We start from the raw sequence: 18066 nt of genomic DNA on the forward strand, positions 1-18066 counted from the left end.
CTATTTTCTTAGCACCCCCACATATTGGTCTGGCCTTCCCCAAGCAGTCATCATACCATCCTTGTTTAATTAGAAAATAAAAACCATACGTTGCAAGGAAATACAACTTACCGTATCTGTGAAAAAGAGAATACAGGAGACAATGCAGTATTTCAATAACCTGACATTGCCAGATGGGGGCGATATTTGCCAGAGAATCCAGCTTGCTTGCAAGGTTAGTATTTCAAAGCTGCTTCATAAAAAAAAAACACATGTACACGAGAATGAATATTTTGTGGTGGGGGTTTGTGAATTGAAAGCTTTTACAAGTAATTTCTGACAAACACAATTCCAGTGGTTCGTGTATTTTTAATCTGCATGTTTGCATATACTGTGACACATTTAAAGTAAAGTGCAGGCAAACAGAGGTATAACGAGCACTTTCAGGACACAGTGACAGGTGAAGTCATGAACAGGAGCAAACACGGCCTTCTGACTCGCTGAACACATGAGAGCGATAGGCTACATTAATACGTCTGCATATGCCAGGAATCAGGATATACATTTCATTCAGGGGACACATATTTACAATGTAGGCACACACTACTTCAAGCGCACACCAATGGTTGGTTAATTGCTTTTTGATAGTATAAGGCACTGCACACAAATCATTATAATGTATAACTAGATCAATTAAGAATGAAGTCGTTGGCATGTAGAACACGTGTATTTCCTCTCTTAACGAGTGAAAAGGCAGAAAAATAAAATCCAGACGCTCCAAGGAAATACAATACATCTATGAAAACATACAAACATACAGGAGACAATGCAGTATTTTCAAGCTAGTTGATTTAAAGATACTAAATATACATATAATAATTAAGAGAATTATTATTTTGTGGGACCGGTCGTGGTTGCCACTCTCTTTGGTGAACATGTTCTGATGATAATAGATGCACAAATGTGTGGTGGTCTGCAAAAACCCTTCACATGTCGCTGCTGCACATTGTTGGCAATGAGCAAAAGAAGGTACTGTAGAAAATGAGTTTTGCAGGTATTTTGAGATTTTGAGTTATTTGTTTACTTTCCTCTCTGTAGTACATCATGGTGAATAATTATTTTCATAAAACAAAGGTGAAAGTATTTATTTGGATGGTTTTGGTGGAATGCCACTGTAGAAAATACAATGTTGTGGAATGTTTAAAGCCTTTTTCCCCTCACGTTTTACTTTTAGACACACAACATATTAAAATACCCATAACCTCTGATCTGAGAGAGCTATCACCGTAATTCAAAAAGTTATATATAGGGGGAGAGTTTCTAATTTATGGAAATGTCAAAAAATGAAAATGTCAAATTTCCACCATGTGAAGGGTTTCTGCAGACCACCACACAAATAGTTGATGAAATATATATATATTTTTTTAAACTCTCTATATATCAGGTAACAGCTGAAATCAGCTAAATTCAATATGTCAACAGTGTGAGGATCCTCTGCTGCTAAAATTTCCTCTGTCTCGTCGTGGAACTTCCTTCCATTCCGTTATTTTCTCCTTGTGTCCTGAAGAGAGAGAGAGAGAGGAAAATGGCTAACGCAGCACAACATGCTGCACAGGGTAGGACCAGATCGCAGTGTTGCCAGATTGGGATTGGGTGGGTTTACAGAGTTGCTTATTTCCATTCGCCTTTGTCACTTCCCACCCAATTCACCCATTTTGTGTCTAAATGCAGGAAGTGACACAGGTGCGAGCAAAACGGTAACGAGGGCCCCGGCCCTGGATCACCAAATGGATTTGAAGTTGGAAACCCTCATTATTGTTCTGCTTGCACCTGTGTTACTTCCTGCCTTTTAGACATCAAATGGGTGAATTGGGTGGGAAGTGAAAAAGGCTAATAGGCCTGCATTTGCTTGGGTGGTTTTGTGTGCGTTTTGGCGGTTTTGGGGTTTTAGGTGCAGCCTTATAATCCACACGGAATGAACTAACGAAGAGTATGAGAGTATGAGAAAACACAAACTGAGCATATGGCACAATTACAGTAAATAACCTATAAGAGCTTTCTCCACTCTGCCATAGCAACATGGAACAGCCTCCCCCCCCGCGGTTGTTGGAGACATTACATCAAGCAGTGTTGATGCCTTCAAGAAGAGACTGAACAAACACCTCCTCAGCACGAGACCCCAACTCAAGGACTTCTATCCATCCATCATACTTAATCAGCCTCACATATATTTACGAGTAGCTGGAGATCAATGCTAGGCTCTCTGAATGTTGTTCATGAAGCCTGTATCTGTAATAGCGTCATAATTGTTTTTAATAAAAAATAACCTGACATCTGGAACCTGGGAAAACTCAACATACGGTAGATGCATTATACTCACAGATGATTCGTTTGGTCGGCACTCATCCCATCATCTGAGAATATAAGGCAGATACATACACAAATTACATACACAACACAGCACAAAGCAAAATCAAATAATTAACTTAAACATATGCAAGAAAACCTCCTAACCTACCATGTAGTGGTAAAAAAAGGTTTGGTAAACTATGGAAAACAAAAGAATAAAACGTAACTATTCTCTCAGAACACATTAATTGTGCTCTCACCCCTTGTTTCTGCACTGTGCTCAGCTTGCAGTCTTTGGTCCGGAAATACCCCTTGCAGCCCATCTATGTTATCTCATTTATTTGTCCCAATTAATGATTCCCAACGTGGGCCGGCTGTGGATCGGGAGGTAGAGCGGGTTCTCCCCTAATCAGGAGGTTGGTGGTTCGATGCCCGGCTCCTCCAGTCCGCATGTTAAGTTAAGTTATCCTTTATTTATCCCCTTGGGGAAATTCATCCTCTGCATTTGACCCATCCTCTACTAGGAACCTTCCTAGAACTAGGAGCAGTGGGCAGCCACTGTGCAGCGCCCGGGGACCAACTCCAGTTCTTTTGCCATTGCCTTGGTCAGGGGCACTGACAGGAGTATTAACCCTAACATACATGTCTTTCTTTGATGGTGGGAGGAAACCGGAGCACCCGGAGAAAACCCACACGGACACGGGGAGAACATGCAAACTCCACACAGAAAGGACCTGGGACGGACCGGGGTTCGAACCCGGGACCTTCTTGCTGTGAGGCAACAGTGTTAACCACTGAGCCACCGTGCCGTCCTTTTGCATGTCGAAGTGTCCTTGGGCGAGATAACCCCAATTTGGTCCCAATGGTTGTGCCAGTACCCTGCGTGGTAGCTTGCCGCCATCAGTGTATGAATGGGTGAATGTAGGCATGTGTTGTAAAGTGCTTTGGGTGGTGGGTAGAGTAGAAAAGCACTATTATGTAAATGAGGCCATTTATACTAACAATGTTTCGCTCTAAAAATCTATATCACCCTAAAAAAGGTGGCTAAAATCTCTTCCTCCAAATAAAAAAGTGGATAAACTGGGTTCCATCACTGATCTTGATCAAGGAGAAACTCAGTACAGTATTTGTTTTTGTTCGTTTCTTTTCCACCTACCTGCAGTGGCCTTTTTCTTGGAGCTGCTCCTCTCATAGAGCAAGATGAGGGCGACCAGGACAATGACTTCGCCCACGATGGCAAGGAAGGGCACGAGCGGCTGCAGGAGGGTGATGACGCGGAGCTCCACGCGGCTCATGCTGGTGCCCACGGCGTACACCGCGCCGCAGTAGAAAAAGCCGGAGTCTGACTCCGTCAGGTTGAGCACCGTCAGCCGCGTCTTCCCCGCGTCTTTGCTTTCCACTTTGTACCGGAGAGGCTCTGCATTGGCGTCGATCAGCTCCTGGGACAAAACATTTTTAAAGCATTAATTATTGTCATATACAGTAAGAGCATGGTAAAGAATGAGGGAATATTAACTGGTATTACACTGTGTAATACTAGTGAATATACCCTCATTCTTTAGATGATGATGATGATGGCACGCACTGTACGCTTTGCAAGGTGATTCAAGTTTTGGAAAAGGGCCTTGAAAGTACAGAGGAAATCCCCGGTGATGGAGATTTGTGTTGATTTGAGCAATTCCAAACAAGGTCTATATGATGTCTAATTTTGACCAATATCATGTGGAAAAAAGTCAAAATCACTGTCACTGCTTGATCAAATGAGGATTCTCTGGATTATCTATACTAATTTAGAAATCTCGTGCTGGAGACTCTGGAGATGATGCGCCATGGGCGCAGTTATGGAAATGTCTGTATGAGTACAGCAGCTCCTTATAGACGATGCTGTCTGTTATTCCCTCCTCATCACCTCCAATAAGTACTTACAATACTTATACAATACTTACAATACTTATACAATACTTACAATACAATACTTAAGTACAATAAGTACATACAAATCATTGTATGATAAACTTACGGTTATGATTTGAGCATTTTTGGAAACAAACTGGTCGTTTCTTATAGGAAGCTTTTGTTGAAGAGTCAGATAGGTCAGTGATACTTCTGGTGTTGAAATAGATCTGGGTAGCCTACAGTTTAGACTTGTCACCTGTTTATGGGAGTACATACTGTCTTGGAACTCTGGTGTTAAAATAGACCTGGCTACATTTTAGAATTGTCACTTGTTTTTACAGCGTAAGTCTAGGGGAGGACATGCCCTCTCGTTGAACTTTGAACTACTCCTTGATACTTTAAGCTAGACACTCCATTCGACCTTGAAATTGGTCACCGCCACTTTTAGTACCGTATTACTCTTATTCAGCTTTTTGATACCTTTTGTACTTCTTCAACCTTTTATAATGAGACCCTATGGAGCAGGCCGTGAGTGAGTGATGTCATGACTCATAATTCACTCTAGCTGACTTTCCAGACTGCACTCGGGGAACCACCATGAGGGGGTTCCCAGCAAATTGAAGAAACTTTCAGCATTATTTTAGATGACGTAGAAGAATGACTGTTTTGATCATATTTTTCCTCTGTTCTCTCATCTACAACCCACAAATAGTCACATTCTGGACAAAATCTACAGTATATTCTCAGATTTAGGTCAAAGAGAGAAAATCTCATCAATCAGGGGTCCTTGATAAGAAACGGGTTGAGAATCACCGATCTATCATAATACAACATTTTCCATCAACCTCTATTTCTGTCCCAGCTCATCGTGCAGGTGCAGCAATGTCAAAATATAAGCCATGTATAGTTTTCGAGATATTAACGTTTGTCTGATACTTGTTACACTCTTTTTCACAGTAGCTGCTGCTCTCTTGCTCGTACACACACAGAGAGCTCTACTGCTTATTTCTCTCACTCCATTTCAACATGTCTTTTAAACTGCGAGTACTTGAGGAAGTAGTTCAAACAGGGCATGGTTTGCACAGTCCTCCCATAGACTTACATTGTAAAAACCTCTGTACTGTATCACTAGGTCTCCTTGGGGTTATTATAATCTAAAAAGTATAACATTTTTACAAATTTGGTATCATTTTAGACCATTACAGATATGTTTGGCTATGGTATGTTATGTTTTGTAAAAAAAAAAAAAAAAAAAAAACAATTGGCAGCATAAGCCACTTTCTCCAAAGACAGTCAGCTGTACCCAGGTAAGATGGCTGCCATATCGTACCATTCCATTCTCTATGACATGTCAGTCACATATCCTGTTACTGTAGGATATACATCTAGATTCTAAGCAGGGGTGTCAAACATGCGGTCCGGGGGCCAGATCCGGCCCCCCAAAGGGTCCAATGCAGCCCAAAGGATGACTTTGCAAAGTGTGAACATTGCACTGGGAAGTCCTTCAATCCAATATGACGCACTTGTTAAGGCTAAGAGGTACCAGGTTTCAGGAGCAAGTTCAATATTAAGTCGCCTATTCATGTTATCTGTATTAATCACTAAATAGTCAGCTATTTTCATTACCTTTGCTTGACTACTATTGCACAGGTGGGTAAACTATCCAAGGTGAGTAGTTCACCCACCTTGTTTGCCCTCATTGATTGATACAGTTGATCTGAATAGGTGAGTAAACTATCTGCCTCATTTCAAAGGGGTGGGTAAATTGTTTACCTGCGTTGACCCTCCACTACACCCCTGATTGTAATGCACAGACGATCGATAATGTGCTTGATGGTATCTGAGACAACCCTACGTGTTGTAGGGTTGTACCTGTAATTCTTTACACTAAGATAAATGGGACATTTTTGAGGTTTTGTCATTTATAAGTTATTATTGATTATTGATTTTCATTGTCTGGCCCACTTGACACCAAATTGGGTCGCATGTGGCCCGTGGATTAAAATGAGTTTTGACACCCCTGTTCTAGAGTATTAAACCCATAGATATACAGTATAGGCCTAGAGTCTAGATGTACTTATAGCATTTATTCCACCGACCAATTCATTATTGGCTAGTAAAACCAAATGCTGAACATTTTTCCCACGTTGATTTAACATTCACCAGTGACACAAATCCTTCCTAAAAGCACATCAAAGTGAACCTCTTGGCGGCCGGCCAGCCCACCTTGTCTGTCCCATTGGCTCTATACCACTGCCAGGTGAGGGGCTCGGGTTTGTCCTTCTCGATTTTGCATCCCAGCACCACAGAGTCCCCCACATAGCTGACTACGGGCTTGTCTCGCACCTCAGCCATCTGTGGAACTGCAAGGAAAGATGGACAATTGCAGAATGATGGGAAACTGTCTACCTTTCATACGGTATACATGCAGGTATATGTGATATCACTTGAAAATCCAACTCCCCGGCGAGCATTTTTCCATTGAAAAGACGGTTAGGGTCACCGTTGGAAAAAAACGATCAAGACAGGTTCAAAAGTTTTTTCACCCACTATTTGCAGACGTTGATTGAACGTTCACATTTAGACAATATTTCACCAGGATCTTAGTTACCACACCGGGGATATTCAAGCTATTCTGATTTGGTTTATGTACACAGTGTGCATTCAGCATCATTATAAAAAGAGAGGCACCATTAACATTTTAAAACATAACGCCCCACACAGGATTCAAACCTCCAATCTCCCACATTCAAACCCTCTACTCTACCAATAAGCTAATCAGATCACTGAAAATATACTGTGTACCTTGCACATATAAACCTCTTATGTCAGCCACTTTGTACACAACTGTACCACAGGCTAACGATCATGAGACAGGTGTAGCCTATATTTTATATCATGTGTACCAAACATCTCTAAGTACTTGTGCATGCGCATTATTGCAGTAAATACAGTAAATTCCATATTTTACACTATTATATGGTGTCCTGGAAGCTTTTTGCTGGCAGCACATAGCCTATAGGTACAGTCGGTCTGTGTGGAAATGCCCACAAAATGTTACTACAGCTGGCGCGTGAGTGGGGTAAAAAAACCATATATCTCAATGGGCTGACTCACCAAAGGACGGTGCTGCGGCTCTACACTACAGGATTGGGGATTCTAGAGCAGGTACATAGACTGTCTGTTCAGATGTGCGTTCACTGCGGTGGTTGAATCCCCGATCCTGTCTGCGTGGGCTGGGCTAGCAGCTAAATGCTAACTATGCTGAATGGGGAGAACAGGGGGATTTACTCCACCCTGACCACGCCCCCAGCCAGCTACCCCAGCGTCTATGACGAGACATTGACTGTATCTATATAGTTCCATATTTACAGTATATTTATATGTCATGTGACATTAAATGCGTTGAAATGTAGTGTTTGTTTAGACCACATTTCAACTGTCAGTTACACAATGACTTTAGAGATTCACACACTAATCAATATTGTTTCTCTTTCAAGCTCCAACTAACAAATTATCAATATGTTTCAACAAATTGTGTTTTTGACACGTTAATGTTGTAACCGCATTTTAGCTGGTTGAAAAGAGGGTGAAATTAGGTCCGAGACATTCAGACCCAATATCACCCAGTTTTTAACTAAGAAATCAACGTTCAAATCCCGGTTTGTACTCCCTGGGTCATATGAAACAGTGTGTAGCCTACCTGTCAAAATAAAGGAGATGTTTGCTTCACTACCAAAGACACATGAGTATTTCCCCAGGTTCTTCTCCCCAACAATGCTGAACCTGTCAAGGAAAAACAAATGTGAGTTTTATGGCAAAACTGAATTGGGGGAAGGGGGCAGGGGGTTACCTGAAAGCTACTGGGAATATCTTAAAATCCATATAGTCCCTTCTCACGGGGGCCATTTTGTGTCGAAAAGGCAGGGTAAACACAGGTGCAAGCAAAACACTAACGAGGGTTTCCAACTTCCATGATTGGAAGTTGGAAACCCTCATTAGTGTTTTGCGTGACATGATTTAAAATGTTTAAATCATTAGATTCACAAAGAGAAAATGTTGATGAAGTGACAGTAGTCTAATAAATATATTTTGTGACTGAAGTTATGCATTGGCAGATATCAGCTTGTTTCACCAAGCATCAAACTAATTTCAGATACGACACTGGAGAAAAAATGTCTTCAACTGTTAGAAAGGAAACTGTAGGTTACACAATGACTTTGGACTCAGTAGGGTGTTCTCAGTTTCCTGTCCTCAGTTTCTTTGTGAAAAAAAAATGCTCAACACAAAAAGTCATATCACTGTAAACGATAATCCTGACGCTCACACACCATGTTTTTAAATAATCAGCCGTCACATGATTGGTAATGGTGGCTGTCAATTAAAAGTGGACGAAGCGTGCGTGCAGACACAGACCCCACACACACACACACACACACACACACACACACACACACACACACACACACACACACACACACACGTAAGAAAAGTCTGAAGGGAAAGAGAAGGTGGTTGTGGCCTCGTGTCTGTGTTGTGTTTAGTTTGTGGTTGGTCTGGATGCTGCAGCTGTAACTTGCTGATTGTGTATAATGGTGCTGCAGATCTTTTGGGGAGTGCAGTGCACATAGGCTAAGTGTGTGTGGTGGGAACTGTTTTGGTGCTCTGTGGGAGGAAGCTCTACAGTACCAGGGCGTCCCTCTATGTATGCGTGCAAAAGTTCAGGTACACATCGATACGAATTCAGCCTGTGAAGTCCCACAAAATAATTACTTCATTTTGATAGTCACTTTTAATTGACTCTAAACAGTGTATCAGCTAAATCTCAACAAGAATTGTTTGAACAGACTATCTGCTAGGTATTTTCAATTAATGATCAACAAATGTTCAACAAACTATGCAATGTATAAGTTGATTGTCAAGTCCACCTGCTCAAATTATACTATCTTACTGCTGTTAGACTGTCTACAGCTTTGGCTAAAGAGACACTCCACCGAAAAACAACGCAGATTTATTTTGCACATAATCTCACACATATCCAAAAACTGCAAACAGTTTTGCAGGCATTCGTTTACATGTAGTTTACAGTTATTGAGAGTTAATTTGAGTTCAGTTGTGGATCAGTGATGTCAATGAATGACATCACTGGTCCACAACTTCACTGCCAGTTGATGATCCACCGCCAACGGGTCCAAGACCCACTTCGGGGTCACGACCCATAGTTTGGGAAACGCTGTGTTACTGTATTTGTCTGTCCCACAAATGAACGGGGGAGTGTTCTTCGCGACGGAGCACTCCTGAACCACATGAGAGGGCTGGCCACACAAGCATCAACACCAGCTAAGACACGGGTTCCTAACCTTTTTTGGCTTGTGACCCCACATGGACGTCACACAAATGTAGGGACCCCAGACATTCAAATTTCGGTACATCGGTAATATCATCAGTGACATCATCAATGTCGTCGCATGTCAAGTCAAGTCAAGTCAAGTCAAATTTTATTTATATAGCACCTTTCATACACAAAGGCAATTCAAGGTGCTTTACAAAAAAATAATCGAAAAAACAAGCAGCAAAGCAATGCACATATAAAAAACACATAAAAAACACAGCCGACAGTTTTAGTTAAAATATATACTCAAATTAACAAACATGAAACATTATTTCTGTTTTAAATAAGTTACAAGGCACTCTTCAGTATTATTATTACATGTACAGTCCATTTGTTGGAAATGTACAGGAAAAATCTTTTTAAAATTACAGGCCGAGAGAGGCAGTAGTTTAGTAGCAGTTAAAAGCAAGAGTAAACATAAAGGTCTTTAGCTTGGATTTAAAAATAGGCAGAGTAGGGGCAGATCTAATGTGTTCAGGGAGTTTGTTCCAGTTATGAGAGGCATAGTGGGAGAACGCGGCTTCACCATGTTTAGATTTGGTCCTTGGGACAATTAGTAGACCAGTGCCTGAAGATCTCAGGGATCTGGATGGTTCATAGTGTAGAAGCATTTCAGAGATGTAGTGTGGGCCTGACCCGTTGAGAGATTTGTAAACTATTAGCAGAATTTTAAAGTCTATTCTAAGATTTACTGGCAGCCAATGCAGGGATTTGAGAACTGGTGTAATGTGTTCAGCTTTCTTGGTTCTTGTTAGAACTCTAGCAGCCGCATTCTGAATGAGCTGAAGTTGTTTAACAGCTTTTTTGGGAAGACCATTGAAAAGACTGTTGCAGTAGTCTAGCCTGCTAGAAATGAAAGCATGAATTAGTTTTTCAAGATCTTGTTTGGACATATAGCCTCTAATCCTTGCTATATTTTTTAGATGATAGAAGGCAGATTTTCTTATAAGCTTGATGTGGGAGTTGAAATTTAGATCAGAGTCAATAATAATGCCAAGATTTTTTACCTGGTCCTTTGGCTTCAGAGATAGGGATTCGAGGTGAGCAGTAACTTTGAGCCTATCTTCTTTTTTGCCGAAGACAATTACCGTATCTCTGTTTTGTCTTTATTAAGTTGGAGAAAATTCTGGCACATCCAATCATTAATTTGCGCAAGGCACTGACACAGTGACTCTATGGGGGCATAGTCATCCGATGAGAGGGCTATGTAGAGTTGGGTGTCATCTGCATAGCTATGATAAGCTATTTTGTTTTTTTGCATAATTAGGCCCAGAGAGAGCATATAAAGGTTAAACAGGACAGGACCTAAAATTGATCCTTGGGGTACCCCACATGTCATTTTGGTTTGGTCAGATGTGTAGTTGCCAATGGAGACAAAGTAGTTCCTGTCTTGCAGATAAGATCTGAACCACTCTAGGACCGTGCCGGAAAGCCCGACCCAGTTTTCCAGTCTGTCCAATAGAATTTCGTGGTCAACCGTATCAAAGGCAGCGCTGAGGTCTAGTAACACTAAGATTGAGATTTTACCTGAATCAGTGTTCATTCGGATGTCATTTATAACTCTGATAAGCGCAGTTTCGGTGCTATGATGGGGTCGCATGACAGACGCATGTAACAGTATGCTGACTTTTCCCCCCTCAGAATTCTGACATTAATCTCAGAATTCTGACTTTAATCACAGAAGTCTTCTGACTTTGTTCTCAGAATTCTGCCTTGTTTCAGAATTCTGACATTAAAACTCAGAAGTCTAACTCCATTTTCGGAATTCTTACTGTACTCTCAGAATTCTGGCTTCAACTCAGGACTCAAATGAATTTTTCATGTGGGCCTAATCCTCTTCAGTAGTTTTAAATTGAGTGTGGTTTGTAAAATAAATCAATTAATCAATTAATCAATTTCAGGCGACCCCAAGGTTGAGAACCACTGGACTAAGCTATCCATGAGAGCTGACCAGGTAGTAATTTGTTGGAAGCCCTAGGCCTAGACAACGAATGCCTAACGTTAATGTCAACTATTGATCACTGGGAGCACTTACCGTAGTTGGGGGCGTGACACTTAGACGCATGAAGACGGAAACAAAAAAGCTAAATGGGCATTTTCTTAACCTAATGGAATAATGAACACATACTTACTCTCTTTTCAGATTATATTGTCCATTCTCCAATTGCACTGTGAGACGGCTGTTCTCAATTTCCTCCTCATCTTTTCTCCAATACCCAGTAATGTTTGGCATTTTGTTTTCATTACCAGCCCAGGTACACTCTAGCGCCAATTTGACAGGTTTCAACAGTTCAACTCTCTCAACGTGACTTGCACCTGCGTTGAGAGTTGTGGGGAGGATTTCAAGCACAGACACAAGCCAAAATCAGACACCTGTTCATTCAGAAAATGTGATTTGAATGAACAGAATTAAACATTACCTTTGATTAAAACAGCCATCTCTCTGCAATTATATATATATATATATATATATATATATATATATATATATATAGCACCAATAGGCTACTATTGTTCCTGAACAGCATTAACACATCAAACTGGGATGGAGACACAATATGGCAACACATCACATTCATCACATCTATTTCACTGATCATGACAGATGTTGGTTGGTGTTGCAAATGTTTTTGTGGGTGTGGCAAAATCCAGACTTGTGCAGTTATTAGGCTACATGTACCTTTGAGGACGACACTCTTCACATCTGTTGGAGGTGGAGTGGGCAAAGCTAGTGTTGGGCCAGGATCCTCTGGAAGAAAAACAAATTAAAGTATGAACACAAACTTTACTTCATCCCCAGTGATATGAGTCTGAGCCCGTTTGTCTTGTCCGTATATTGTTCTAAAAAAAAAAGTGGAAAAAAAGGACTAGTGATATGGAAAATGTAAATCATCAAACATTAGCATTGATTTTAGACAATCAGTAGTTCATGTACTCATATACATTTTCATTTAAGTTACACATAGTTACTGTAGTGTAGATACACACGACAGACAGTATTCAGTTAGTGTAGCACACAAAACCCTCTTCATGGCCTTGAAAAAAAAACTCTTCCTCTTCCAAGTTGCTTTGGTATTATTTTATTGGTATTTCGTATTATTATTATTATTAATATAATTAATTTCCTGAAACATGTAGAAATTAATCTATGTGTTTACTTATGTGGTTATCATGGTTATGTTGAATAAATTGACAATATTGCATTCAGAAGAGCATCCTATTAAGCACATGGTGATCCTGTGGAACGAGAGGTTAGTCGTGGGGACAGTGTGGATCCGGGGGGGGGGGGGGGGGGGGGGGGGGGGGGGGGGGGGGTTTAGGGGGGTTGGGGGGGGATAGTAGTCAAACACCGTGATCCAGGATACAGAAATTAGGGAGGAGGACCTAACCATTTTTGGTGCATATTTTCCTTTATTCGATAGGACAAGAGATGACAGGAAAGGTGGGGGGAGGGAGGGGATGACATGTGGCAAAGGACCTCGGGTCGGACTCGGATTCGAACCCGGGTCGGCCAAGCCAAGCACTAAGCATTAGTGGAGAGAAAGAGACAGCGAGCGAAATGTTGCCTTGGTGACTATGAGGAAGTGCAGCCCACTTTACAGTTGACTGTATCTCTGAATGACTGTGTCACCATGGCCACGGTGAGATCACTGAGCTCCACTAACCACCAAGGTCTCAAACCTGACCTCAAAGCAAAAGTGACCGTGCTCCTCAGCTGTGGCCCCCCTCCCTCTGGAACCATGTTTCCCTACTGTAGCTATAGACCAAATCAGCGGGATGTTTACATTTACTTCCGGGTACCCCTGAGGTCCACACATTATAATGGCGGTGGACGGCACAAACTGACATGTTGAAGACAAAAACAGACAAAGAAGACAAAAATGGTTCGTCCGTGTTGTGTTGTTGTTTAATATCATTCATAACAACACTTTCACTAACGTTAGTGGAGACCAGACTAGCTAATTTACCTGTTGGACCAGACTAGAGTAGACTTGAAGCTAAATTAAATTGACCTGGCGTCAGTAGCTCTGTCTGTACCAGGCTCTTTCTCGCCGAGAAGAGCCTGGTGACGCGAGGTTACTCTGTCTGTAACGTAAAAAAACAGCGAGTTTGACAGACAAACAAACATTATTAGCTAGCTAACACTACATAAAACAAACACAGAAGAAAGGCTAGATACGTCGGACAAGCATGTTTACCAACCGTTTAACCATTTAAATTGAAAGTAGTCGGCCGAAAACAACGAGAGGGTTTGACAGCATTTATATGACAACACGCACATTTAAACCTGCCGCCTTTCCCAAGTGGTACCCGGAAGTAAATTTGTTTACATGGTGACGTCACGGTGATTTGGTCTATAAGTTTCAAGAAGCTGTTAAAAACTCATCCGTTTCATAAGCACTTTGTGTCGTTTTTATTGTTTGTATTTTGTATTTTTATTGTTTGTGTATCTGACCTCTGGTTTGACCTTCTGTGTAGTTTTATTTGTTCATCTTTAATATCTCTGAATTAACAGAAAATGTAACTGAATACCGTATAGTCATTTCAAATGTATCCTATAGACAGCCATCAGTTCTGTAACTTCTGAATACATGCACTGATCTGTTTAAGAGAGCCACGTGGAGGCACAGGAGTCACAGAGCAACAGAGTTCAGCTTGACTCGATGTGTACAAATTCATCAAATAAGTGTATTCCTCGTTTTGGTAAAGACGTTGTTGATGCCAATAAAGTGACATGCATATCCTGACGTGCTCGTGATAAGGAGCAATGTCAGAGGTAGAGAGCCATGTGCTTATCTGAAACGACAAACTGCCCTTGGAATGAATTGAGGCGACAGGAAAAACTGGTTTCAGGAGCTCTTCATTTCACTTGTCTTTGACAAACTGTGAAATTATGCTTCTTGTCAAATGCTAAGATATTGAATATCAGCAGCAGCATCAGACAGCTTCAACTCAACTTCTGTATATCGGTATTGGTAAAGGCTTTCAAAGACCCATTTGGGTTGAGCCCTAGCACTGCCTACAGTAGATAGGCCTACTCATGTGATGATTCTAAATCAACATAGTGTAACACCAGTATAAAAGGTTTAGTCATATAAAAAAAAAACGATGGTACATTTGAGAAGTGCAAGTGCAAGTGCGCACGCACACACACACACACACACACACACACACACACACACACACACACACACACACACACACACACACACACACACACACACACAGCCTACTGTATTACAACAATACGATAGATGCCATTGAAAACCCATCACATTTCCTTCCAGTCCTTACAAGGTCACACAGAATTCAGTAAGCAGCCACGGAGAAAGAGGAAGCAGTACGAAGCTAACACACACACACACACACACACACACACAGACACAGAGACACACACACACACACACACACACACACACACACACACACACACAGCGAAATTAAACGGCCATTTACTTGTATTGATGCCTCTGCAGAAGAGGAGAAGCAGGAGGACGTGAAAGGAGGCCGACATGATGTTGCTCTCTGTAACTCTGTGCGTTATTCCTCAGTCTTCACTGCAAGCTCTCTCTCTCTCTCTCTCTCCCTGTCTCTGTCACTGTCTCTCTGTCTGTGTCTCTCTCTCTCTCTCACACACACACAGGTACAGCAGCTCTTCTCACAGTTACACCCCCTCCCTCCTCCTCCTTCCTCCTCGAGTGACGCAGTCTAGAAACCAGCCTGCTGCCTCCCATCCATTATTCAGCCTGGCAGGCAGAGCATACAGTATATATAGGCTGTGCTCTCCGTCCCATAGGCTCATTTCACAGCAACCCTTTGAGGTGGTAAAGCAGGAAATAACACAGGTGTAATCATTAGCATTAATGAGGCCACCTGGCGCTGGGACACCTAAACACAATGGAAGCATAATTAATTATGGTATTAGCGTACAGCTGCTTTACCACCTCAGAAGGGCTGCTGTGAAATGGGTCCACACAGCAGAGCTAATTAACAAACATGACTAAATACTACAAATTGGACTGTGTGTGTGTGTGTGTGTGTGTGTGTGTGTGTGTGTGTGTGTGTGTGAGTGTGTGTCTGTCCCAGTGTGGGAGGAGCAGTGTTATGGTGTTGCTGTGAAACAATCTGCTGCTGGGTGCTGCAAGGTGTCCTATCCCAACTGTTATGAGAAGACCTGACAGCTGTAGGTCACATGATCTGGCTGCTATCTATAAGGCTATTTTAATTCAATTTAATCACAGCCCCTCCCCCCCCCCCCCCCCCCCCCCCCCCTTCCTTCCCCCCTCTGGGGTCTCTTTGTCTCACCTGCACAGACTGTATTGTATCTCTGTTTGTCTCACCTGCACAGACTGTATTGTATCTCTGTTTGTCTCACCTGCACAGACTGTATTGTATCTCTGTTTGTCTCACCTGCACAGACTGTATTGTATCTCTGTTTGTCTCACCTGCACAGACTGTATTGTATCTCTGTTTGTCGACCGTTTCAACTTGACAATATTGCAGTGTTTGCTAATACAATAGCTGAAGGGGAAATAAACTGGGGTCTAAACTGTTTTACAACATAATTCCAGTTAAACCATCTATAAACCCAAAGTAAATATTCCTCTAAAGTTAATGATGTTGTTGATCCCAAGTGAATACATATTAGATCAAAAACTGGAAGTAACTGCCTCGCGGTTGTATGCCTCCAGCAACAAGTCAAGTTGCAGTCTACACATCCATGTCTGTCCAAACTCATACAAGCACAAATAGCTTGAAGCCCACAGCGCAGTGGTTTGGCAGTGGTGTGGCCTTATCCCTAGCTATGGCCCCTTTTCAATAGCGGCCCCTCCCCCCACTCACACCCCCTAGCCACTCCCCCTACGCACCCCTGGAAACCCGACTCTCTAGGAACTTCCTATCCCTAGCTATGGCCCCTTTACCTAGCCCTGCAAGCCCCCCTTCCTTGATGGAACGGATGGACATGAGGTCACAGTAACCTTGAATTTTGACCTTTGAGCACCAAAATCGAATAAGTTCATCCTTGAGTCCAATTTTTGAGCCAAATTTGAAGAAAAACCTCTCAAGGCGTTCCTGAGATATCGTGTTAATGAGCATGGTGGGACAGACAACCCCAAAACATAATCCCTCCGGCCACGGCTATCGCCGGCAGCGGGGGTGGGGTGGGGGAAGGGGGTGGCTGGACTGCGAGGTAAATCTGACCATAGGACTGGATTATGCTCACTCACTGTCTGGGATGTCCTTTGGCCCACACATGGTTTCTTATGTAAGGGGATTAATGGCAAATTGTCATGCAGTGTGGAATAAATAGCACAGTGTGTCTGTGCTCACTGGCCCACAGCAATGACCAATTGTGGGATTCTGACAATCACCTTGCATTAGGCAAATTGCACCGAGTGAAACAATCTGCGTATTTGAGATGAAGGTGTGCAGCTGAAATTGCTTTGATTCAGGGATCATGTTATCAGTTGTTGTCAGTGTGCGCTTCAGCATCTGACCTCCCAATGGCTTCACTCACCATCAGGCCAATCAAAAAGCAGTAAGCTAAAATAATAATAAATACAAATAAAAATAATAATACCGGTACTAATAATACTATTTTGTTTTAGTGCTCCTATGACTATGACAACAAAATTATCATGTAAGAAGACAGAAGGGCTAGGGGAAAGAAATCAAATGAAAGCTAAAGAGGAAGGTAGAGGGGATATGTTTCCTTGATTGTTTTCTAGGGTTTTTTATGCTTTTATTCTTTTGGCATTTTAATGACTAGAAATGATAGTCACTCTATTGGCAATTGCTCAACTTCATAGACATTGTGATATCATCAGTGACATCACAATTGCCCTAGTGACATCACTGACATCACTTCCAGTTGGGTGGCATCCCTTCCGGGACAAAAATGGAAACAGAGCCCACTTACTCCCTATTGTAAAGCACTTTGTAACTCACCCCGGTCTTCCTGTCCCTCCAGAGCGAACAGGACACCAACATGATCCAGACGTTCGTCCCCAAGGAGCTGCTGAAGATGGCGGAGGAGGACCCGACGGAGGAGCAGAGGGATTCCATCCTGGATCTGCAGAACATGGACCAGATCAAGGAGAAGGCATTGGCCACCATGACTGAGCTGAGGAGAAAGTGCTGCATGATGTGAGCAGACTCAGACAGGACAGATGAGACTCTGCATCCCCAGATGCTATTTTAGTGTGAACTCACTTCAAGCAAAAAGCTTCTTTCTAAACGGTCTATAGATGATACATTTACTAACACAACTAGCAGATTTATTTTGCACATGATCTCACAGACACCCCCCCACACATCCGTAAACTGTAAACAGTTTTGTAGGGTTTGACAGTTATTGAGAGTTGATTTGAGGACCAGTGGTGTCATTCATGCACAAATTACATCACTGGTCCACAACTTCACTCAAATCAACTCTCAATAACTGTCAA

At 42.1% G+C, this 18066-nt stretch overlaps 1 protein-coding gene across 1 annotated transcript; it reads right to left on the reverse strand.

Moving 5' to 3' along the window:
- Nucleotides 1-336: 336 nt before the first annotated feature.
- emb (embigin) lies at nt 337-15242 on the reverse strand. Its single transcript, XM_083644813.1, has 8 exons — nt 15074-15242; nt 12297-12365; nt 11749-11932; nt 7928-8010; nt 6451-6587; nt 3485-3767; nt 2360-2393; nt 337-1540 (listed from the first exon to the last, which is right to left on the reverse strand). The coding sequence occupies exons 1-8, from the start codon at nt 15129-15131 to the stop codon at nt 1480-1482; spliced, it is 909 nt and encodes a 302-aa protein (XP_083500939.1). The 5' UTR covers nt 15132-15242; the 3' UTR covers nt 337-1479.
- Between the last annotated feature and the right edge of the window lie 2824 nt (nt 15243-18066).

This window comes from Poromitra crassiceps, assembly GCF_964638095.1.
Source record: "Poromitra crassiceps genome assembly, chromosome: 10".
NCBI classification, from domain to species: Eukaryota; Metazoa; Chordata; class Actinopteri; order Beryciformes; family Melamphaidae; genus Poromitra; species Poromitra crassiceps.

Bases quoted from the DNA above. Each gene is read 5' to 3' on its own strand.
- emb (XM_083644813.1), bottom strand. From the start codon at position 15,131: ATGTCGGCCTCCTTTCACGTCCTCCTGCTTCTCCTCTTCTGCAGAGGC. The intron at 12,366-15,073 runs GTAAATGGCCGT...TTTTTCTTCCAG, and splicing joins CTGCAGAGGCATCAATACAA to AGGATCCTGGCCCAACACTA. The intron at 11,933-12,296 runs GTACATGTAGCC...CTCTCAACGCAG, and splicing joins GAAGAGTGTCGTCCTCAAAG to GTGCAAGTCACGTTGAGAGA.